We start from the raw sequence: 25,595 nt of genomic DNA on the forward strand, positions 1-25,595 counted from the left end.
GTGACACATTAAGTGATGGTTTGTGACATATATTGCAATGCCAATAAGGACACATGCAATAAATTTGTGATGCTAATATCGATGGTCACAGAGAAAAAAAAAGTGTGGCAGGTACGCAATGGTCGTCAAGATGAGCGCAAAATGTACTTGAACCCACAAGACTGATATATAGAATAAGTACAAGTTTGCTAACGAAAACTCATGGAAATATGGCAAGATACAAAGGATGATAAGTGCATCTAAGAAATAGTATATGGAAGATGCCTGCACAAATCACATGACCAAAAAGAAAGAGGGTGTGTGCTCTATGAATGCAAGCGCAAGCTACAGATCCTCAGCATTAGAAAGCTCATCCCGATGCAAAGGAGCATCGAACGGACTGTGCAAAATGAATGACTACAGATCAATCCACCATACATAATGCATTTAAAAAAAATTAACTATGGATAAGAAAGATGATTGACTTATTGGGCCATCACATACATACATTCTATTGATCAATAGTGAGACCGTGTCTCTCTACATATCGAGTCTCCAAGCTAGTGGGATTTGGGTTTGTACTAGAGTGCTACAAACAAAATAGAATAAAAATGTTAGAAACACGATTGTCACTACAAGTGATATTGCAAATAAAGAAAGTGAGAAGAACAAAAGAAAAACTTACAAAGTCCTTCAAATAAGCCTTGTGGCTACCACTCCCCAGATGATGCATGACCCCTACCTCCAATTCACTACAAGATATAGGCCTTATATTGACGTTCAAAGCGACGAAAATGTTCATAAAGAAAAATTTCCCTGTCATCACAAAAACCATCAATATTAGTGATGCTATAAAATAGTAATAGTGACGTGTGCAGTAGATACGTGTAGAAAATTTGTGACGTTAATAGCAACGATAATAGGGAAAAAAATTTGTTGCAAGGCACCACAAATAGCACTATGTGCTTTATTTGGGCCATACAAAAGAGTTTTAGTAATGTGTACAATGCTCGTCTGAATGAAGGCAAAGTGTACTTGAATCCATAAGAGTGATACATAAAATAAATACAAGATCCGTAATGAAAGCGACGGTACAATCATGCCAAGATACAAAGAATGATAATAACATAGTGCATAGAAAATGCTCATCCCGCCACAAAGGAGGATCGAACGAACTCTGCAAAAAGAGAAAAAACTACACATCAGTCCACCATACAATAATATATTTTAATTAAATTAGTAATTACGGACAAGAAAGATAAGTGGAAGAGCCATGCTACCTTCTGGCCGAGCTGGTTGTCACACAAAGCCTCTCAGGGTTTTCATGAAGCGCTCCAAGAAGAACATCCATTGCGTATGGACAGGTGCAGTAATCTCCACTTCATCTACAAGATTCACAAGAAGTGGATTTGTATTGTGAGCATGTTGGTGGGCAAGTATTTCTCAAAGAGACATATCGTCACCACTACTCCCCGCCTTGTGGATTCAATAGAGGACGTCTTAATCTCCTTCTGTGAGATCCATTGCACTAAAGTTGACAACTTATAAATCACCTTGCATATTTCTGGAGTAAGGCATCCTACGATCACGTTCGGTAGTACAAACTACCACAAATGAAGAAGCATTATGAACAACGACTACACTCCAAATAGCAAAATACGCAAGCCAGTTACAATCTATTCGTAGTAAAAACCTGACCTATCTTATGCCAATCATGGAATTTTAGCACTGATAATTGGTCGTCTTTAGAAAATGTGCTCTTCTTTAGTGGATAATGTGCTCTTCTTTAGTGGAAAAAACCCAAGGAGTACGAGGTAGCTGCAAGCGACTATCAACACTCGACTGCGGCCAAAGCGCTTCCATCTTGTCTATCTCCTTCTCAAATCCATTCGTACCCCTACAGTTTCTCTCTTTCCCATGTGGTCCCATAACAAGCTACCCACATTCTTGAAAATATGCATAGGATTCAATAAGTAGTTGATCTTTAAGTGGGTCCAATAAGGCAAGTAGTATAAAATTGAGGACTGTAACATTTCATTTGGATGTGACTCAATGTCGACCATTTTGAGCTTCTACTAGCTTTGGGCATTCATACATGCTAGAGGTCGTCCAAGAAAACCTTCCCTCAGTTCATGACCCTTCGGCAAGAAAGCGACGTGTACTTGATATACCATCTTCTTCATGGTCCATGACCTTCCACAGTCTAACTGTGGCCCACACAATGGACATGCATAATAACTTAAGATAACTAGACCTATCCCAACACCTCTATCCAATGAATACAAACTTGAATAGGATATATTTGATAAAACCAATGAGAACGGAAGTCTACTTACCTGAGCACTCCCTGAATCCCAGAAATTCATACATGGTTCACATGAGAATGGCTCAAATATTGGTGGATCCTCACTATCACACTTGCTCATATCTTCCACGATGACCCCCTCCTTCTACAAAATCTTAAGCTCATCGACTGATGGACGAAGATGCACGTCCATATTTTTGACATTTTAGTGACCGAGAACAAGCAAGCTAAGGATGAGGTGTCATTTCTTCATAGAACGCCACGGAGGGATGTTGTAGTTGACGAGGACTACATGCCACACATTGTAAGAAGTTGAGTATAGACCAAATGGGTTCATGCCATCCATAGAAAGATCAAGCCAAAGATTCCTTCACTCTCACGCAAAGCCTAGAAAGGTAGAGTCAATGTGGCTCAATGCGTGTGAATCCGCTGATATTCGTTGAACTCCACCTGTGGATCTATTCTGCACATGCCACGTTGTCAACCTCGCTATGCTAGATGTACGAAATATGTGATTTATGCATGGGATAAGTGGAAAGTGTTTAAGAAATTTTTGAGGGATAAGCGGCACACACACACACACACATACACACACACATACTCACTCTCTCTCTCTTAATCTCCTTGCGTTGATCTCTCTCTACTCTTCTCTCTATACATCACTTCATCAACAAAAATAAAGAGAGAAGTAAAGAAAAGAGAAAAACAAAGAGAGAAAAGAGAATGCACTTACCTCAAATCTTAAAGAAAAATCCTTTTGTGTTTCTCTCCTTCTTTTTCTTCTTCTCCTTCACAGGTTCCCTTCTTCTTCTTTGCAGTTTTTCCCTCTCTTTTTGTGGTGGATTGGCAGTGGTAGCGGCCTCTCTCTTTCTCTCTCTCCATCTCCCTTGTGTTGATCTCTCTCACTTCTTCTCTCTATATATCTCTTCATCAACAAAAAGAAACAGAGAAGTAAAGAAAAGAGAAAAACAAGGAAAGAAGAGATAATGCACTTACCTCAAAGCTTGAAGAAGAATCCCTTCGTACTTCCCTCCTTTTTCTTCTCCTTCATTGATTTTCTTCCTTTTCCTTTACACTTGTCTCCTCCCTCTTCGTGGATGGCAATGGTGGTGGTGGCCTCTCTCTCCTCTCTATCTCTTACTTGTTTACAAACCTGTAAAATGAAATGCTCGCATTTCAACACTTTTTTATGAAGCCCAATCAACAGGTGATAGTTCATTAAAAATAATCTAGGCATGTTTACTTTTAGAAAGACAAAATCCCATTGCCTTTTAATTGGCAGCGGGATCTCTCCCCTTTTTTATTTCTCCACAAGACACTCTTCCTTCCCCTCCCTTGTTCTCTCTATTTCTCTCTCTCCTTCCCTCTCCACTCTCACTCAACACATGTCATTGCAAAGATAATCAAAGATAGAAAATAAAAAGCTTAAAAAACAAAGATATTGAAGGAAATCTCACCCTACCTCTCTTTATCTCTTTCTCCCCCCTCTCCCTTTACTTTTCTTTCTTAACCTGCTCTCTCATTCTCTCATTTTTTTCCTATTCTTCTTCCTCTCTCTCACTCTATATTTTTTTCTCTCTATCTCTCTCTCTCCCTCTCTCTCTCTCTCTCTCTTTTTCACTCTCCTTCCTCTTTTTACCTCACCCTTCTTTTCTACCTTCTCCTTCTCTCTTCCTTCCCTCTCCCTCTCTTTATTTCTCTCCTCCTCTATTTCTCTCTATTTCCCTTTCTTTGTTTCCTCTCTTTGTTTCTCCCTCCTCTTTCTGTCTCATTGTTTCTCTCACTCATCTTCCTCCCTTCATCTCTCATTTCTCTCTTCCTCTTTCTCCGTGTTTCTTTTCTTCCCTTTCTCTTCCTCTTTCTCTCTTCCTCTCTCTTCCTTCTCCCTCCCTCTCTTTCCATGCATCTCTTTGTAAAGAAAAACAAACAAAGAAAAGAAGATAATACAAAAATAAAGCAAGAAGAGGCAATGCAATTGCCTCAAAGGCCTAAATATGAAACCCTTTGTACATTCTCTTCACACCTTCCCTCCCTTCTTCCTTGCACACTTCTCTTTCTTCTTCATGCATAGCATGGCGACGGTGACGGTGGTGATGAGCTCCCCCCTCTCTCTCTCTCCCTCTCAAAGCTTTAAGCTTTCTCGCTCTCTTTCATTCTTTTTTATAAATGTTTTCTCGGTAAATGTCACACTCAGGTTTTTGAAACCTTTTTCTCAGACCGGCGTTGCTATTCATATCGCTATTAGCATCTCTATATGCGTCACTATTTGCATCTCTATGAGCATCGCTATTTGCATTGCTAGTAGAATTAGTGATGCTAATAGTGAGACATATAGCAATGCAAATAGCCACGCTAATAAAAATGCCACTTTTTTGCATCACAAATGGCCGTCACTATTGCCCCATTCCCTTGTAGTGATTGTGCCCTCATTCCCTCTCGTTGCTATCACCAATGTCCTCAAGAATCATCTGCATCTAGCCACTCGAGCTCTGAGGCACCACTCTTGAGTGCTTTGCAGGGGTTCGATTGTCTATGTGACATGTATGCATGCATACACTCCATCATCCACCCAGTGGAAAACCTCTCTACCATATTAGATACCGGAAACTCCTCGTGCAAGGATGCTACTATATAGTCCATTCTCCCCTTGGGTATATTTTTAAATGGTCCAAGATGTTGTGCCAAAAAACTTGTTGGTACAACTCTCTCATGCGAGACATTACCTTCCTCCCCTCATCATTCATGATCACAATACATATGCTATCATCTACGAGATAACTATCCCCTTTGTGGTACATCTAAGGTGTGTCCTCTCCCACCTATGACCACACTCTTGGGCATAACTAGGAGACCTATGTACATCTGGTGTACCCATGGAGGTAGTATCTCTTGAAGTAGCACCTAGGGGTGCCACTTGCGAACGACTAAGCAAGGTTGGAGTCGTTGGAGTAGATGTCCCCACAAGTGTGAGAAATCCTATAGGTGACATGTCTCCACCAGTACCAAGAGACGGAGACACTACATCGGTGCCTCCAGAACACCCACCTGAGCCATCCTCTCTAGAATCTGCACAAGAGTAAGGAGTAGCACCCCTATCTAAAGGCCACCACAGGCTCACAACATCCACATCTCTACAGCACCCCCTAGAACCACTCCCTTCGTCTGAGCCAGTCTCAAGCATTGATATTCTCTACTAAAAACAGAAGCATTTGAGCATGCCAAAGTAGATATCATGGTATGGCATCCCAATGGTGTCCAGAGATCTCTTAGTCCACCATATCTCTGAATCAAGCCATTTGATCTAGAGACATACATATGAATATCTTCTACAACTTCTCGTCACTCATCCCTCGACTCGTCCTACTCTCCAAATATAATCAAAGGTAATCTACACAGATAGAAAATAATGTTAGCATAATCAACATAAATATTTAAGTAAATCATGGTGATATCAATTTGAAAAAAATGATACCATTTAAAATGCATATTATAGAGTACCCTTAAAATGCATGTTCTAGAGTGCTTCTTCAAATATCAAATTGATTGATGGTACGTATTGTGTTACAATTCCAATCGCACTTCTCCTGAATCTTTCTTGGCCTGCTCGTACCTAGCCAGCCATGTCTCCATGGATGCATGATGCAACATACAAAAATGATTCATTGTCTCCTCCATTGCAACATCCATCCCTTTTTCTACCCCATTTTCAACCACCACATCTCTGGTTAGTCTATCATCCTCCTTCAGTGACCATAGCATACTGTTGTTTGAATCCATCGTTGGTAGCCACTGTGAAATATGTACTAATGCCTCAAACACCAACCAACCTTTAGCCATGCTACCTTTTGGCTTAGCTCATTGTCACACAAATCCTTTTCAGGGTTTTCATGAAGTGCTCCAAGAAGAACATCCATCATGTATGGGTGGGTCCCGAAATCTCCACTATATCTACAAGGTGCACCATGAGCTGGGTTTGTATCATGAGTATGATGGTAGGAAAGTACCTCTCAAAGAGACAAAATGTCTCCATTGCTCCCCACCTTGTGGATTCAATAGAGGATGTATTGATCTCCTTCTGTGAGATCCATTGCACTAGATTCGACAACTTGTAAATCGTCCCATATATTTCTAAAGTGAGGCATCCTGCAATCACGATCGGTAGTACAAACTGCCACAAATGAAGAAGCATTACGAACATTGACTAGACACTAAATAGCAAAATACATATACCACTTACAATCAAGGCTAGTAGAAACCTGACATATCTTATGCCAATCATGGAATTTCAGCCCTAATAGTTGGTCGCCTTTAGAAAAAGTGGATATGAGAGAATGCTTCATACTCGTCATGGGTGTGTGGATAGACCTGATAATTTGCTTCACAATGTGCTCTTCTTTAATAGGCACAACCCAAGGAGCACAAGGTAGTTGTAAGTGACCATAAGTGCTCGACTATGGCCAAAGCGCCTCCATCTTGCCTACCTCCTTCAAATCCATTCATGCCCCTGTAGTGTCTCTCTTTACTATGATGGGTCTCATAATAAGCTGTCCACATTCTTGGAAATATGCATGGGATCCAACAAGTGGTTGATCTGTAAGTGGGTCCATTACAATAACTCCATGTGGAATATTTTTAACTCATACCAGCTTTGGGCATTCATTCATGTTGGAGGTTATCCAAGAAAACTGCCACATATAGCACTGTGTGCTGTATGAGAGCCATACAAAATAGTTTCTGCACTGCTGCATACAAAGCGTTTGCAAACAAAAAGAATCTATATTGAAATCATAAAACTGATAGATGAAATAAATACATGATATCGCATAAAATGCAATTGGTACAATCATAAAACAATATCACTAATACATAGAAAATGTCTACATAGATCGGGCGACTAAAAACTAAAGGTATGTGAGCGCTAAGGATCCGAGGGCGAGCTACAAATCGTCGTCCCCCGAAAGCTCGTCCCTCTGCAAAGGAGCATCAAACGGATTCTGCAGAAAAAGAAACAACATATCAATCCACCATACAATAATGCATTCAAATATCTCATGGTAACTACGGACATGAAAGATGAGAGACTTACTGGGCCGCCGCGTCTGTACAATCGGTCGATCAATGATCTGAGACCGTGCCTCTCTGCATATTGAGTCTCAAGGCCTTGCGGATCACGATTTGTAATGGAGTGCTGCAAAGAAAACAAAATGCTAACTGTTAGAAACATGATTGTCAGTACAAATAATATCTCAAAAAAACTAATAAGCAAAACAAAAGAGAAACTTACAAAGTCCTCCAAATATGTCCTGTGGCCGCCACTCCCAAGATGATGTACCGATCCGGCCTCGATTCGTGCCCTCGCCGCCTCCCGCTGCTGACTCCAACGTCCTGGCAAATTTGTAGCCTCCTCCCTCAGTCGGCGCCAGTCCTCTGCATCTAACCACTCGGGCTTTGGAGCCCCACTCTTGATTGCCTTGCGTGCGTCGGATCGTCTATGTGACATGTATGCACGCATGCAATCCATCATCCAGCCCGTAGAGAGTCTATCCACTGCGGCTGGCACCGGGAACTCCTCGTGCAAGGATGCTACTATGTACTCCTTGCTCCCCTCCGGTATGTTCCTCCAATGATCCAGGACGTTGTGCCGAAAAACTTGTTGGCACAACTCCCTCATGCGAGCTATCACCCTCCTCCCCTCATCATTCATGATGATAGCTCCTGACCTGCCATCCACTAGGTATCCATAATCCCTAGGAGTGTGCCTCGTATGGGCCCTCTCCCATCTCCGTCCACGCTCCTGGGCATATCCAGGAGACCCCTGAACATCCGGTGTACCGACGGGGGTACCCTCTCCCAGAGTGCCACTGAAAGGGGTGCCACTAGAGGGGGTGCCACCAAAAGGAGTGCCACCAGAGGGGGTGCCACCAAAAGGCGTGACATCTGCCGACGGCTGCGCAAAAGCCGGAGTAACTGGAGTGGACGTCCCCACAGGTGTGACAAATCCTGGAGGTGACCGAGCTCTAGCTGAACGACGAGACGGAGACACCGCGTCCGTGTCTCCACAGCAGCACCCCCCTGATCCTCCTGCAGTCGCAGTCCCTCCCTCTGGCCCAAGTCGCGAGCGTCGAGATCGTCTGCTCGAAGCTGAAGCATCTGATCGCACTGAAGCTGATCTAGCAGAGCGCCCTGACGAAGAACGAGACAGCTCTTGATCTGCTATCTCTCTGAATCTCGCGAGCTGATCTGGAGACATACGTGCCATCATCTCCTGAAACTCCTCATCGCTCATCCCTCGACTCATCCTGAAAATATCGATACCTGCATAGATAATAAATAATGTTAGAATAATCAATTGAAACTATACAAAGCGCATTAATATAAATCATTTTTGAAAAAATCCATCTTAAAATGCATATCTTATCTACCTTTATGGAAGATCTAAACAACGAATTGAGTAATACAATTCTCCAAGAATGAAGTATTCTATGGTCCCATGTTAATCTCCTGACATAACTCTGTATACACTGGAAGGTCGATAGACATGTCACCACAAAAGAACGAGTCTGCCTCGTTCTCAAAAAATTCTACGACTTCTGTATTTCCATCATTGTTAGCCGATGCGGGCTCCAAGCTTGCGGTGGCCTCCACCCCTTGTAATTTCGATCCCTCTATTTGCATATATTCTTCATCTATGCCTGGAACATCGCTTTGATCGTATACTCTCGCACCTCTAGGAGTTGAAGGTATAACATACCACCATCGAGGTTGTCGGGGATTTGGATAGAAGATTACCTGCTCACAAACACTTACAAACCGTCTTCAAACCATTGTGACATAAAGCATGTCGTAATACAATTAGCAAGCAAATGACTAGAAGATTACCTGTTCACAATGTGCCGGCAACACAAAGGTCTCCATGGAGGCATGGTGCAACATACAAAAGCGATTCACTTTCTCTTCCATTGAGGCATCCATTCTTTTTTCTACCCCATTTTCAACCACCACATCTCCAGTCAGCCTGTCATCGTCCTTGAGCGTCCATAGCATTTCATTGTCTGGTTCCACCGTTGGTAGCCATTGTGAGATATGCACTAATGCCTCTGACACCAACCAACCCTCCGCCATGCTACCTTCCGGGCGAGCTCGTTGTCGCACAAAGCCTTTCAGGGTTTTCATGAAGCGCTCCAAGAAGAACATCCATCGCGTATGGACAGGTCCGGCAATCTCCACTTCGTCCACAAGATGCACAAGAAGGTGAACTTGTATCGTGAGCATGCTAGTGGGCAGGTATTTCTCAAAGAGACAGACCGTCTCAACTGCTCCCCGCCTTGCGGATTCAATAGAGGACGTCTTAATCTCTTTCTGTGAGATCCATTGCACCAAAGTCGACAGCTTGTAAATGGCCCCGCGAATTTCTGGAGTTAGGCATCCCGCGATCGCGATCGGTAGGACAAACTGCCACAAATGAGAAAGCATTAAGAATAATGGTCACTTTTCAAATTTCAAAATGTCCACGCTAATTAAAATCCATTCTGTTCACAAACCTGACATATCTTATGCCAATCATGGGATTTTAGCCCAGACATTTGGTCATCTTTAGAAAATGCGGACCTGAGAGAACGCATCATACCCGTCGGAGTGCGGATAGACTTGATTACTTGCTTCACAATGTGCTCTTCTTTGGTAGACAAAACCCAGGGAGCGCGAGGAAGCTGCACTCCCCCTTCAGCACTCGACTGCGGCCAAAGCGCCTCCATCTTACCTACCTCCTTTAAATCCATTCGTGACCCTATAGTGTCTCTCTTTCCTGTGATGTGGTCCCATAGCAAGCTGCCCACATTTTTGAAAATATGCATGGGATCCAACAAGTGGTTGACCTGTAAGTGGGTCCAATATGGCAACTCGTAGAAAACTGAGAACCGTCGCATTCCATTTGGATGTGATTCCGGGTTTACCATTTTCAGCTTGTACCAGCTTGCAGCGTTCATACGTGCTGGAGGTCGTCCAAGAAAACCTTCCCTGAGTTCATGATCCTCCGGCAAGAAAGTGGCGTGTCCTTGATATACCATCTTCTTCATGGTTCGTGACCTTCGGGAGTCTAACTGTGGCCCACACAATGGACATGCATGATAACCTGAGGTAACGAGACCTGCAAGGCGATCCACGACCTAGTGAATACTTGATTGAATGAAATAAAATATAGATATTACCGGCGTGAACAAAGGTCTGCTCACCTGAGCACTCTCCCAATCCCGGAAAGTCATGCATCGTCCACATGAGAATGGCTCGAATGTTGGCTGACTGCCGACCATCGCGCCTGCTCATATCTTGCACCGTGACCCCCTCCTCCCACAAAATCTTAAGCTCATCGACTAATGGACGAAGATACACGTCCATATTTTTTACTTTGTAGCGGCCCGGGACGAGCAAGCTAAGGATGAGATGTCCTTTCTTCGTAGAAAGCCATGGAGGAATGTTGTAGTTGACAAGCACTATAGGCCACACACTGTAAGAAGTCGAGCACAGACCGAATGGGTTCACACCATCCATGGCGAGACCGAGCCGAAGATTCCTTGGCTCTCGCGCAAAGCCTGGGAAGGTAGAGTCAATGTGGCTCCATGCGCGCGAATCTGCTGATATTCGTTGCACTCCATCCGTAGACCTATTCTGCACATGCCACGTTGTCAAGCTTGCCATGGCAGACGTGCGAAACATGTGGTTTATGCGGGGGATGAGCGGAAAGTGTCTGAGGACTTTTTGAGGGATGGTCTGCCCTTGCAAGTCTTGTCGATACCTGTGAGCACCACACTTTGGACATGTCTCCATAGTCTCGTATTCATCTCGAAACAATATGCAGTCGTTGATACATGCATGGATGTTATTGTAGTCCATGCCAAGCTTCCGTAAAACATGTCGTGCATCATCACGAGACTCAGGCATGGTGTTTGCAGGTGGCAATATATGATATTTCAATAACCTGAAAAAATCATAAAACACCTTGAAAAATTCCATCCATATTTACAATAATACTGTTTTTAAAAAAAACAATGAAGTCTGTATGCAAGGTACCTGAATAACTCAGTCACACTCGTATCGCTCCAACCGTATTTTGCTTGCACAATTAAGAGTGCAAGTAATGTCTTCAACCGAGATACTCGGCACCCATCATATAATGGTATGGATGCTTCCTCTCTAAGTGGGTCAGATGTCTCAACATCCATGGGAATCAATGCATCGATCATTGCCTCCATCTCAGGCTCCAAGATTGTAGGCAAGTCGGGAAGGTTGTCTGTCTCCTCTGGCATTGACGATATAGATGGGCCTTGCGAGTGGTCTATTGGCTCCTGCCATCCATCCATCTCACGTCCACGAACTCTTCTAATTGGCCGCAAAGGGTGCGCTCCCCCTTGGGTCGAGACATCACCCCCCTGGACACAAAATTTGCCAACAAGACCCAATCTTATTGTGTATAGTTTTCAATTAGCTTGAGAGTACAATGCATGAAAAATGCTAACTTGAAAATACCGTTTGCTGAAAATCTACAATCGCCTGATCAATAATCTCAGGTTGAAACTCGCCAAATCGTCGTACGTGTTCTATAGACAATCGGCGTTTTCGTCTAATTGCCAACTTGCATTGAGAGCAAGGACATGGGACACGCTGATTAAGATACGACTCGCGGTCTTGAACAATAGGACCTTCTTCGTTTGCCATCTTATCTACATTACAGCAAACGAGGCTTAAATGGATAGCTTTTTGGAGATGTACGTCAACTTGCAAGTTGACCATAAACCTTGCATTGTATATAGTAGTCGAGAGATTTTCCGATGTTATATCTCGGCCTTGTATCATGCTCAACGATTTGTTTGTCCCGGTAGATAATTTTTTGTTATATCTCGGCTTTGAGTATAAGTAATCCATTTTAAAATTAATGCGCGCCATCTATGAAATTTTACAACTATAGTAATAAAATTTATTTCAATCAATTCTACTCATAGTCATAAGACCTGAGAGAAATTATCCTATACTCAATTTAAGGGATCTCCACTTCTATAACAATAATTTTGGGTTAATTTTGATGAAGTACGTGGCCGTATGCAAAGCACATTGCATACCATTATCGATACGTATATTATCTTAAATTTCATTCCCTTCCCTCTCCCTGTCCCTCTCCCTCTCTTCCTCTCTTTCTCTCACCCTCTCCCTCACCCTCTCGTTCTCTTTCTCTCCCTCTCTCATTTCCTCCCTCCTCCTCCCTCTCCCTCTCCCTCCCTCTTTCTCCCTCTCCGTCGCTCCGTCGCTCCCTCTCCCTCCCCCTCCCTCTTTCTCTCCCTCTCTCATTTCCTTCCCCTCCCCCTCCCTCTCCCTCTCCCTCTCCCTCTCCATCTCCCTCTCTTTCTCTTTTTCTCCCTCTCCCTCTCTATCTCTCTTTCTCTCTCATTTCCTAAACAAGCAAAAAATAAAGTGATTTAAACATCCTCCAAGCAAAAGGGAGAGGGAGAGATACAATGCACTCTCCCTCTCTTTCTCTTTCTATCCCTCTCTCATTTCCTTCCCCTTCCTCTCCCTCTCACTCTCTTTCTCTCTCATTTCCTCTCCTAAACAAGCAAAAAATAAAGTGATTCAAACATTAAACAAGCAAAAGGGAGATGGAGGGAGAGAGAGAATGCACTCTCCCTCCTTCTCCCTCTCTTTCTCTTTCTCTCCCTCTCCTATTTCCTCCCCCTCCCTCTCCCTCTCCCTCTATTTCTCTTTCTCTTTCTTTCCCTTTCCCTCTCCCTCTCCCTCTCTTTCTCTCTTACTCTCTCGTTTCCTCTCCTAAACAAGCAAAGAAGAAAGTAATTTAAACATTAAACAAGCAAAAGGGAGAGAGAGAGAGAGAATGCACTCTCACTCTCTTTCTCTTTCTCTCCCTCTCTTTCTCTCCCTCTCTCTCCCTCTCCCTCTCCTTCTCTTTCTTTTCCTCTCCTAAATAAACAAAAGAGAACGATTTAAACCTTCAACAAGTAAAAGAAAGAGAGAGGGAGACTCACCAATGAGATATGGCGAGCGTGGGCGGCTTCTCTTTGCAACGAGGGCTCCTCCTCTCCTTCGCAAACAACGACGGTGGCGGTAGCGGTGGCGGCGGCGGCGGCAGCAAGTCTCTTCCTCCTCTTCTTTCACAAAGCCTTGGCTCTCTCCCTCGCTCTCGCTCTCAAAAGGCGAAGAAAACAAAATGAAAACGGCGCTCTGGTCTCGGCCGCGCTTTTTTTCCCTGCGGCGTCACTATTGGCGTCGCTATTAGCGTCGCTATTTGCGTCGCATTTGCAAATGCGATGCAAATAGCGACGCTAATAGCGACGCCAATAGCGACGCCGATAAACGCCGTCGCTAATCGGCGTCGCTATTGCCCCAGTCCCTTGTAGTGATGGTCCATAGAATCTAGGGGCTAATTTCACAACTGGGTGTCTATCTACACTTTGTAGTCTATGTTTTTCTATTCTCAACCAAACATAGTCATCAACTTTGAAATTCATTGCTTGTCTTTTCTTATTGGCTTATTTGGTATATGATTGCTAGGCTTTGGCAATCATGGCTTTTACCTTATCAAAAATAGTATTATGTATACTAGCAATATCATCAGCACTCTGAATTCTATTTGACAAAGATGCAACATGTGTAGATAATCTATAACCATAAATCACTTCAAACGGTGCTTTCTTTGTAGATGTGTGTGGTGTATTGTTATATGCAAATTGTAATAAATGCAAATGTGTATCCCATGTCTGTGGTTTAGAAATAGTATAAGCACGTAAAAGATCTAGAATAGTGCTATTAGTGGCTTATGTTTGTCCATTAGTTTCAGGATGAAATGCAGATGAGAAATCAATTTTTGTGCCTAGGTTAGCAAACAGAGTAATCCAAAAGTTGTTACAAAATCTAGAATCACGATCTGAAATAATAACTTTTGGTAATCCATGGTTAGTGAAAACAGTTTTCAAAAACAATTGTGCTGCTTGTGATGCTGTTAAAGTTTTCTTACATGGAATGAAATATGCTTGTTTACTAAACCTATCTACTACTGTCCAAATCATATCATGGTTAGATTTAGTATTAGGTAAACCAATAATAAAATCCATAGAAATTTGTTCCCATGGTCTAGATGGAATAGACAAAGGCATAAGTAATCCATACTGTTTACCATAATGTCTCTTAACTCTTTGAGAAATCAAACATTCAGAAACAAAGTTAGATACATCAGTGTCCATATGCGGCCAATAAAAATCTTCAGTTAATGTACGTAAAGTAAATATGATACTTCTACGACCTTGATATGGAGGACAATGAATCTCATTCAAAACAAAAGATTGGAATGGAACTGTAACACATAATCTATTTTCATAAAACATAAATCCATCGTTATAAGATAGTGAATCAATAGGAATCAAGTTATTTTGAACTAATTTATTCCAATCAGTATGAAAAGTAATGTCCTGATGATAAGTATCTTTCATAGCAATCAAAGAATCAAAAGATATAACAGAAATATTATGAATGGCAGGTCTTCTACTTAATGCATTCAGCCACTACATTTTATTTACCGGGTTGGTATTGAATGATAGGATGAAAACTCTGAATAAAGGATGCCCATTTGATATGTCGGTCAAATATTTGGGGTTAGCTAAGTAAATGCCTTATACTTTGCTGATCGGTCTTAATCATAAATTCTGAACCCATTAAGTAGTGTTTCCACTATCTTAAGGCTTGCACAACAGCTAATAATTCTTTGTCATATGTGGAATATTTCAGTTTAGAGGGTTTCAACTTACAACTAGAATAGGCTATAGAAATATTTCAGTTTAGAGGGTTTCACTTACTACTAAAAAGAATGGTCTATTAAAATCGGGCAACTGTAGGACAGGGGCATGGGTTAATGCATGTTTCAATAAGTCAAAGGATTTCTGTTGATTATCGGACCAATGATAAACAATACCTTTCTTCAGAAGTTTAGTCAGTGGTAAAGCAAGTAATGAAAAATTACGCACAAACTTCCTATAGAAACTAGTAAGACCTAGGAATGATCGTAACTCATGCACATTTTTAGGTATAGGCCAATTCAATATTGCATCTATTTTCTTAGGGTCAACTTTAATTCCATCAGATGATACAATATGACCTAAATACTCAATTTCTATTTTAAAGAATTCACTCTTTTCCGGATTTGCATACAGTTGATTATCTTTTAATAACTGGAAAACCAATGACAAATCCTCATAATGTTCTTTCTCATTTTGACTAAACACCAAAATATCATCAAAGAAGACAATTACACAAATATAGCATGTGCATTAGTCAATCCAAAAGGCATCACTAAAAATTCGTAATGACCAAACTACCACTCCCTCTGTCTGGCCCAAGTCTGAAGCGTCGACCTTGTTTGCTAGAAACTAAAGCATCAAAGCGCACCAAAGTAGATCTAGTAGAGCGGTCTGATGGTGTTTGAGACATCTCATGGTCTGCCATATCTCTGAATCTCGCCATCTAATTTACAGACATACGCATGAAGATATCTTGTAGCTCCTCGTTCGCCGCTGATCCCTTGACTCATTGTGATGATCTAAATATCCACAAAGGTCACCTGCACAGACAAAAATTGATATTAGCATAATCAATATAAATCATATAAAACACAGTAATATAAATCTTTAAAAAATGATCTTACTTAAAATGCATATCTTATGTACCCTTATAAGCGATTCGTTAATGAATTGAGTAGGTGGATGCTCCAAGTATGAAGTACTCTATAGTCCCATGTCAATCTCTTGACACAACTCTGTATACATTGGAAGGTCCATAGACATGTCACCACAAAAGGATGAGTCCATCTCGTTCTCAAAGAATTCTTGGACTCTTATATTTTCATCATTGTTACTTGATGTTGGCTCCTCTATATACTCCAGGCTTTCGGTGGCCTCCACCCCTTGCAATATTGACCCCTCTATTTGCATATTGTCCTCATCTATGCTTGGAACATCGCTTTGATCATATACTCCTGCACTTCGGGGAGTTGAAGGTATAACATACCACCATTGAGGTTGTCGGGGGTTTGGATAGAAAATTACATATTCACAATCACGTACAAGAGATATTTAACTATTGTGACATGTTCCATGTTGTAATACAATTAAAAAACACATGAACTCATACACCTTTTCACAATGGCCCAGCAACACAAAAGTGTCATGCAAATCCGTCCATTTTTTTTCGGAATCTATTTCAAGAAATCCAGATGGACCTCATCGAACTATTGCTCCAGCTCCTTCAAGTAACACTTTGAACCACTGCACATCGAATATGATCATGGAGAAGGTACGGTAATCCACTGTGACAATACTTTGAAAGTTTCCAAAATACTCCATCTCATCTATAACCGTGTTTGGATCCATTGCTCGTCATTGGCTCTCTTGTTCGAACCTTGCAATGATACCGCAATCTGTTGTGGAGCGTATTTTGTCAATACTCTCCACGCAAAAATGTCGTCCGTGTGACCACGCCACACTATATATTTTGTACTGTACATTGAAACACTCAATTAGTTGTCGCATATAAAATATAGATACGACAAACCCTAAACACATTATCACCTGTGGACTACATCCCCTCGAGAATTCCCACTTCTTGGTTGAGACCTCTGCCCCTTCGCGAGACGCTGGGTCAAAGATCCATGCAACTATCACGTTGACATAAACCACGACATCTCCTCCATGCCCTCAGGATATCAAATCAATCAATGGCACATACTACGTCAAAATTCAAATCCCACTTCCTCTCGATTTTTTCTAGCTTCCTGGTACCTAGCGAGCCACGTCTCCATAGAGGCATGGTACAACATACAAAAACGATTCAATTTCTCCTGTGTTGTAACATCCATTATTTTTTCTACCCATTTCCAACTACCACATCTCCGATCAATCTATCATCGTCCTTCAACAACCATAGCATACTATTTTCTGAATCCACCATTGGTAGCCATTCTAAAATAAGCAGTAACACCTTAGGCACCAAGTAACCTTCAGCCATGCTTCCTTCTAGCTGAGCTCGTTGTTGCACAAAGTCTTTCAGGGTTTTCATGAAGCGCTCTAAGAAGAACATCCATCGTGTATGGACAGGTCCAACAATTTGCACTTCATCTACAAGATGCACAAGAAGGTGGATTTGTATTAAGAGCATGCTAGTAGGCAGGTATTTCTCAAAGAGACATACTGTCTCCACTGCTCCCCGCCTCTTGTGGACTCAATAGAGGACATCTTAATCTCCTTCTATAAGATCTATTGTACTAAAGTCGACAACCTGTAAATTATTGAGATGGCAAGCTCAACACGTGTGGACATTGATGATGGACGACCTAGCTAGATGGGTCCGCACGTCTACAGTGTGTGTTTGGTGTAGCACCTCAAGTAAATCCTACCATCACGCGATTATTGACATGGTATTAGAGTCGCGCCACTGAGAGAGGCTAATTTTGAAGGCTAAAGTGAAGGAGAAGAAGCAAGGTTCGAGCAAACAAGGAATGGGTAAGAAGCTCTCCCATTCTTCCAGTCTCTCTCTTGGATAGTGCCTGTGGAGACACCGGAAGCAGGGTAGAGTGAAAATCTTAGATTGCTGTGAGATTTAGTATGCAAGCAAAGCATTGTATATTTTGGGCGTTTGAGGCCATTTCAGGCCCTATTTTAGAGTCACAAGGTTGTAGACAACAGTTTCAGGGTACACTATGATTTCGGCTCTATTGACCGAAAGTGGGTGCACAGGTTACAGATTTTGAATCTGTAATTTTTGAGGTGTTTGCAAGAAGCAAACATAAGGTTTATTTGCAAACAAGTTACAATTTACATGTACTATTGAGCAATCAGTTAAAAAGGTTACTTGGTGTAGTGTTGTGCATGTGTTGTGAAAGATTACAGAAGACTAGCTTGTTGTGTTGTATTCTTGTTTGTGATAATGGAAGAGAATAGTGGAAATTCCATTATTGAGAAGCTAGACAAGAACAACTACCCTTCATGGAAGTTCCATGTGACAAACTTCCTCATTGGAAAGGGTCTTTATGAGTTTATTTTAGGTGAAGAAAAGGAGCCAGAGCTGGGTATCCCTCTGATTGCAAATGAATTAAAAGCATGGAAAGAATGGAATGCGAAAGACAAAAATGTGATGTACTGGTTATTAATAGTCATTGATAATATGATGTTGGGACATATCAGGAATGCAGAAACTTTAAATGCAACTTGGACAAATTTTGAGAACATGTTTTCAATAGATACAAAGGCAGAAAAGATACAACTCAAGCAAGAGTTCAATGCCTTGAAGAAAGGAAAAATGTCTATCAATGAGTATGTTTTAAAGGTGAGAAGCATTGCCAATGCTTTAAAAACAATTGATGCAATGCCTGATGATGATGCTTTGGTTTCATCCACTTTGAGTGGCCTTAATAATGAGAAGGCATAAAAATCACTTGTTACTTCAGTATATGTGCGGAAGCCATTTCCAGATTTTGATGAGCTAATCTCTCTCATGATTATCGAAGAGATCAATATGCAGGGTGACTAATCTTAAAAAAATGGTGAATAGGTTCAAGTATTTTATTTAAGTTCAAGAAGGGAACGTGATAGATCCTTTTTGAGAGGCCGTGGTATGGGACATATTGGCGATAACTAGCAAAACATATTAAATGAGCAATTTGGTGAAATGTAGGTTTCAGGAGGTCAAGGAAACTTTAGAGGCAAGGGGAGCTCTAGAGGAAGAGGTGGATGGAAAAATAGAGGTTCTGAAAATTCTTCCATTGTTTTCCATTATTGTGGCAAAACACGCGATATTGCAGCCCATTGCTATGCTAAGAAGGATGATATTCACAGTGGTAAATTGCAACAAGGAAACTATGCGTCGTCTTCAAAGACAGAATGAAGACAAAAATGAGCATCTATTTGTTATGTAGCATATGATGAATGTAATTATAGGAAAGGGGACACATGATGATGTATGGTATGTCAATTCAGGTGCATCTAATCATATGACCACTCATGTTGAATGGTTTGGAGGTATGTAGGACTTACAAGATCCAGGCTATGTGTAGACGAGTGATGATTCATGCCACCCAATTTCACACATTGGAAATGTTCTCTTGTCCTTGTATGATGACCAGACAAAGAGTCTGACACATGTATTACATGTGCCATCAATCATAAAGAATCTAGTGTCTATTGGTCAAATGGTAGAGTAGGGGTTGGAGGTCTGATTCAATGCAAAATGTTATTTTGTAGAATATTTTAATGATAAGTGCAAGTTGATCGCAAAAGGAAGTAGAGTTGGTCAAATGTTCACTTTAGATGTTGGAATTCCTGCAATGGATGCTTCTATGTATGCTAAAGGAAAATAAGTAGTTACAGATATTGAAATATGGCATAAACGTATTGGACATGCAAATGTGCAAAGGATAAAATTAATGCAGTCCAAAGGAGGGTTGACTTCTTTTAGAGTTGTAGAATTGCATAAAGTCTATGAAGCATGCCAGTTTGGTAAGCAAACAGGACAACCCTTCTTGCATGACAAAGAAGTGAGTAGAAAAATACTTGATGTAGTGTATAAAAATGTTTGGGAGCCTACACATAATATATCTCTTGGTGGCAGCAAATACTTTGTCACATTTATTGATGACTGTTCAAGGAAGCTATGGATATACTTCATGAAGGAAAAGAGTGGTGTTTGAGCATTTCAAATATTTTAAGGGAGCTGTTGAAACAGAAATGGCTTAAAAGTGAAGTGCTTGAGATCAGATGGAGGGGGAGAGTACCCCTTCAATGAGTTTACTAGCTTCTTGAGGACTCATGGAATAAAGAGGCAATTTACTTACAGGTATACCCCACAACAAAATGGGGTTGCAGAAAGAAAAAATTGGCATATTGTAGAAGTCGCACATGCATTAATGGCTGAAAAGAATATGCCCAAACATTTTTGGTCTGAGACTGTCCATACTGTTGTCTACATTATTAACAAAACTCCCACAGTTGCAGTTCATGATGGGATGACTCCAGAAGAATGCTTTACTAGCAAGAAGCCTGATGTATCACACTTGAAGGTATTTGGTTGCATTGCATATGTTCATGTGCCAGATGAGCTACGGAAGAAGCTTGATCCAAAGGTAGAAAAATGTATTTTAGAGTAGAAGGAGTATCACTATTATAACCCTATCACATGTGAGTTCAAAGTGAGCAGGGATGTTATCTTTAATGAGATGAGAAGTTGGTATGAACTTATTGTGGTGATGTATTATATAATGATAATGATCAGGATAGCTATGTGTAGAAATAAAATTAATAATCAAGGAGTCTTAGAGTACCAAAAATATCATCAAAGCGTTGGATGGTGTATCTACCATTCATTTGGGATTTGATGGAGATTGTAGTGATTTATAGAGTTTGGATGATGAGCTTGGTATTCCTTCAGTCAGGATACCAGGTGTATAGAGATCTCATAGTAATGTAAAGGCTCCATTGAGTGATCCGATGGTACCCAGATCTAGCAGGGTCAGATGCCCTGTTAAAAGATTTAGTTTTGAAGGTTATGCACCTCACCATTATTCTTATATGGTAAAACTAGTTGAGGATGTTGAGCGCACTTGTTTTGAGGATGTTGTTCGTCATGCTCATTGGGATGCAGCAATGGATGAGGAGATGGCTGCATTAGAAGCCAATAGGACTTGGGATTTGATACCCTTACCTAAGGGTAAGAAAGCTATTGGATGTAAGTGGATTTACAAAGTCAAGCCTAATGCAGATGGTTCAGTTAGCAGGCATAAAGCTAGTTGCAAAAGGCTATGCTCAAACATATGGCATAGATTATGAAGAGACATTCAGTCCAGTTGCTAGGATGGCAACTGTTAGATGTGTGATTGCCTTGGCAGCATCCAAAGGTTGGAGTTTGCAGCAAATAGATATTAAGAATGCCTTCTTGCATGGTGAATTGCAAGAAGAAGCGTATATGGAGCAGCCAGCAGGTTATGAGGATTTAGAGCATCCCACATATGTGTGCAGGTTAAAGAAGGAGCTCTATGGACTGAAGCAAGCACCTAGAGTATGGTCTGACAAGATTGGAGAGTATCTTATCAATATTGGATTTTGTATTTCTGATGTTGATCACTCTCTTTATGTGAGAAAGGGAGATGCAGGTTTCGTCATCATAGGCATCTATGTGGATGACTTGATTATTACAGGTGACAATGACAATGGGATTGCTGAAGTTAAGGAATTCTTGAAGAAGAAGTTTGAGATGAAAGATTTGGGTGAGCTGAGATACTTTCTTGGTATTGAGGTGATCAGATGTGATGATGGTATATGGCTATCCCAAAGGTAGTATGACTTGGATATGGACAGCATATAAGCCTCTTTTAGTACCATTGGAGCAAAATGTGAAGTTGTGTGCCGACTTTGGGGATGAGATAGAAGACCCTACTATGTTTAGGAGGATAGTAGGGAGTTTGTTTTACATAACTACCACAAGGCCAGACTTGAGCTATGATGTTGGCCTTGTCAGTCAGTTTATGTAGATGCCTAGAAAGCCTCATTTGGATGCAATCAGACGGATATTAAGGTATGTGAAGTCCACTTTACATTATGGATATTTTTATGAGGCAAGTAAGGACATATAGATCTTTGGATACACAGATGCAGATTGGGTTGGTAGTATGTCAGACAGAAGGGGATGAGATAGAAGACCCTACTATGTTTAGGAGGATAGTAGGGAGTTTGTTTTACATAACTACCACAAGGCCAGACTTGAGCTATGCTGTTGGCCTTGTCAGTCAGTTTATGTAGATGCCTAGAAAGCCTCATTTGGATGCAATTAGATGGATATTGAGGTATGTGAAGTCCACTTTACATTATGGACATTTTTATGAGGCAGGTAAGGACATATAGATCTTTGGATACATAGATGCAGATTGGGTTGGTAGTATGTCAGACAGAAGATCTACTAGTGGATTCATATTTTCCCTTGGTAGTGCAACAATTACATGGAGTAGCAAAAAGAAACCTACAACTGCTTTATCGAGTATAGAGGCTGAGTATAGAGGTGTTCATAGGGTAGCATGTGAGGCAGTATGGCTGCAAAAGTTATTATGCGATTTGGATGTACAAGGAGATGGTCCAATTGTCATTCATTGTGACAACATGAGTAGCATATAGCTACCTAGGAATCCAGTGTTCCATGGTAGGATAAAACATATTAAGGTACACTACCACTTTTCGAGAGAGAAGGTACTTGCAGGAGAGATTGACTTGGTATATGTCAGCACATAGGATCAGATAACTGACATTTTCACAAAGGCATTAGGTTCAGAGAAGCTTCGAAAGTTCTCAAGCTTACTTGGAGTTGCAGAGATAGAGTTGAGCTTGAGAGGGAGTGTTGAGATGGCAAGCTCAACACATGCGAATATTGATGATCGACCGCCTGGCTAGATGGGTCTGCATGTCTATACTTAGCATGTTGGTGGTCATTATGATACTCAAATGGCCATTGACTTATCACTTATTATATTTAGGTTGTTACACCTACCTACAGCTGGCAAAGATATAGCGCCAACCGATTAGTGTAGTCAGTTATGCACTGTTTGACTTAAAAGGCCACTTTCCTTTATGTTGTATCTTATCTATACTTTGTGTACATTGTATAGTGTGTGGAAGAAGAAGAAGAAATCAACAAGAAAACATTGTTTGCCTCTTTATTTCTTCTTGTATTCGTGAGTGAGCTTCCTCTTGTGTATACAGTGTCCGTTTGGCACACTAGCTCAAGCAAATCCCCCCATCAAGCGATTATTGACATAAATTGCCCCGTGTATTTCTAGAGTAAGGCATCACGCGATCGCGATTGGTAGTACAAACTGCCACAGACGAGGAAGCATTATGAGCAATGACTACACTCCAAATAGCAAAATACGCATGCCACTTATAATCCATTCGTAGTACAAACCTAATATATATTATGCCAATCATGGGATTCTAGCCCTGATGATTAGTCGTCTTTAGAAAACGTGGACATGAGAGAATGCATCATACCCGTTAAAGTGCAGATAGACTTGACAGTTTGCTTCACAATGTGCTCTTCTTTAGTGGACAAAACCCAAGGAGCGTGAGGTAGCTGCAAGTGACCATCAGCACTCGGCTGTGGCCAAAACGCCTCCATCTTGCCTACCTCCTTCAAATCCATTCGTGCCCCTACAGTGTCTCTCTTTCCTGTGATATGGTCCCATAGCAAGCTGCCCACATTCTTCAAAATATGCATGGGATCCAACAAGTGGTTGATCTATAAGTGGGTCCAATATGGAAACTCGTAGAAAACTGAGAACCGTTGCATTCTGTTTAGATGTGACTCCATGTGGACCATTTTTAGCTTGTATCAGCTTTGGGTATTCATATGTGCTGGAGTTCGTCCAATGAAAGCTTCCCTGAGTTCATGACCCTCTGGTAGGAAAGCAGTGTCTCCTTGATGTACCATCTTCTTCATGATTCGTGACCTTCGGGAGTCTAACTGTGGCCCACACAATGGACATACATGATAACTTGAGGTAACCAGACCTGTCCCAACATATCTATCCAGTGAATACAAACTTGAACGAGCTATGATAGATATTACCAATGAGAACATAAGCCTACTTATATGAGCACTCTCCGAATCCCGGAAAGTCATGCACGGTCCACATGAGAATGGCTCGAATATTAGCAGACCGTCGACCATCATGCTTGCTCATATCTTGCACGGTGACCCCTTCTTGCCACAAAATTTTAAGCTCATCAACTAATGGACGAAGAGACATCCATATCTTTGACTTTGTAGCGGCCAGGAACGAGCAAGCTAAGGATGAGATGTCCTTTTTTCATAAAAAGCCATGGATGGATATTGTAGTTGACAAGGACTATAGGCCACACACTGTAAGAAGTTGAGCACAGACTGAATGGGTTCACACCATCTATAACAGGACTGAACCAAAGATTCCTTGGCTCTCGAGAAAAGCCTAGAAAGGTAGAGTCAATGTGGCTCCATACGTGTGAATCCGCTGATATTCGTTGAACTCCATCTGTGGACCTATTCTGTGCATGCCATGTTGTCAAGCTCACCATGCCAGATGTACGAAACATGTGGTTTATGTGGGGGATAAGTGAAAAGTGTCTAAGAACTTTTTGAGGGATGGTCCACATGTGAGCACCACACTTTGGACATGTCTCCATAGTCTCGTATTCTCCTCGAAACAGTATGCAATCATTGATACATGCATGGATGCTATTGTAGTCCATGCCAAGCTTTCATAAAACATGTTGCATATCATCACGAGACTGAGGTACGGTATTTGCAAGTGGTAATATATGATACTTTAGTAACCTGAAAAAAAATCATAAAACACCTTGAAAAAGTGCAAATATTTTTAATGATAGTGTTAAAAAGAAATCAACGAAGCATACGTACAAGGTATCTAAACAACTCAGTCACACTCGCATTGCTCCATCCATATCTTGCTTGCACACTTAGGAGTGCAAGCAGTGTCTTTAGGTGAGATACACGGCATCTATCATATAATGGTATTGATACTTCCTCTCTAAGCAGATCAAAAGTCTCGACATCCATGGGTATCAATGCATCAATCATTGCCTCCATCTCAAGCTCCAAGATTGTAGGTAAGTCTGGAAGGCTGTCTGTCTCCTCTAGTATTGATGGTATAGATTGGGTAGTACCTTCCAAGTGGTGGATTGGCTCAAGCACTCCATCCATTGTAAACCCACAAACTCTTCTAACTGGCCATGAAGGGTGCACTCCTCCTTGGGACAAGACGCCACCTCCTTGGATAAAAAATTTTCCAACCACACCCAATGTTTTTGTATATGTTATTCAATTAGCTTGCGAATACAACGCATGATTGATATACACTTTTCTTACTATTTGCTCAAAATCTGAGATCCCCTGATCAATGATCTCAAATTGAAACTCACTAAAGCGTCGTACGTATTCTATAGACAATATACATTTTTGTCTAATTGCCAGCTTGCATTGAGAGCAAGGACATGGGACACGCTGATTAAGATATGCCTCGCGATCTTGAACATCACGACCTTCATCATTTTCCATTTAGTCTACATTACAACAAACAATTTGTTTTTTTTATCATTCTTTTTTTCTTTCCTAAATTGTTTAAGAAGGGATTTATTCTCTTGTAACTCAACAAAATTAACGTATGTAAAGTCTCCACCCACCCACAAATTAATGTATGTTGGAGTGTTTTCCATCTCGTGGTATTGCA

At 41.3% G+C, this 25,595-nt stretch overlaps 1 protein-coding gene across 1 annotated transcript; it reads right to left on the reverse strand.

Moving 5' to 3' along the window:
* Positions 1-5,661: 5,661 nt before the first annotated feature.
* Positions 5,662-13,345, reverse strand: LOC148041587 (uncharacterized). The gene is made up of 3 exons (XM_087691018.1): positions 13,315-13,345; positions 8,147-8,599; positions 5,662-5,672 (listed from the first exon to the last, which is right to left on the reverse strand). Exons 2-3 carry the CDS (start codon positions 8,580-8,582, stop codon positions 5,662-5,664), a joined length of 447 nt encoding a protein of 148 aa, XP_087547144.1. The 5' UTR covers positions 8,583-8,599; positions 13,315-13,345.
* Between the last annotated feature and the right edge of the window lie 12,250 nt (positions 13,346-25,595).

Source organism: Lygodium microphyllum, chromosome 1 (assembly GCF_053477565.2).
Source record: "Lygodium microphyllum isolate KBCC chromosome 1, Lygodium_microphyllum_v1.1.10, whole genome shotgun sequence".
NCBI classification, from domain to species: domain Eukaryota; kingdom Viridiplantae; phylum Streptophyta; class Polypodiopsida; order Schizaeales; family Lygodiaceae; genus Lygodium; species Lygodium microphyllum.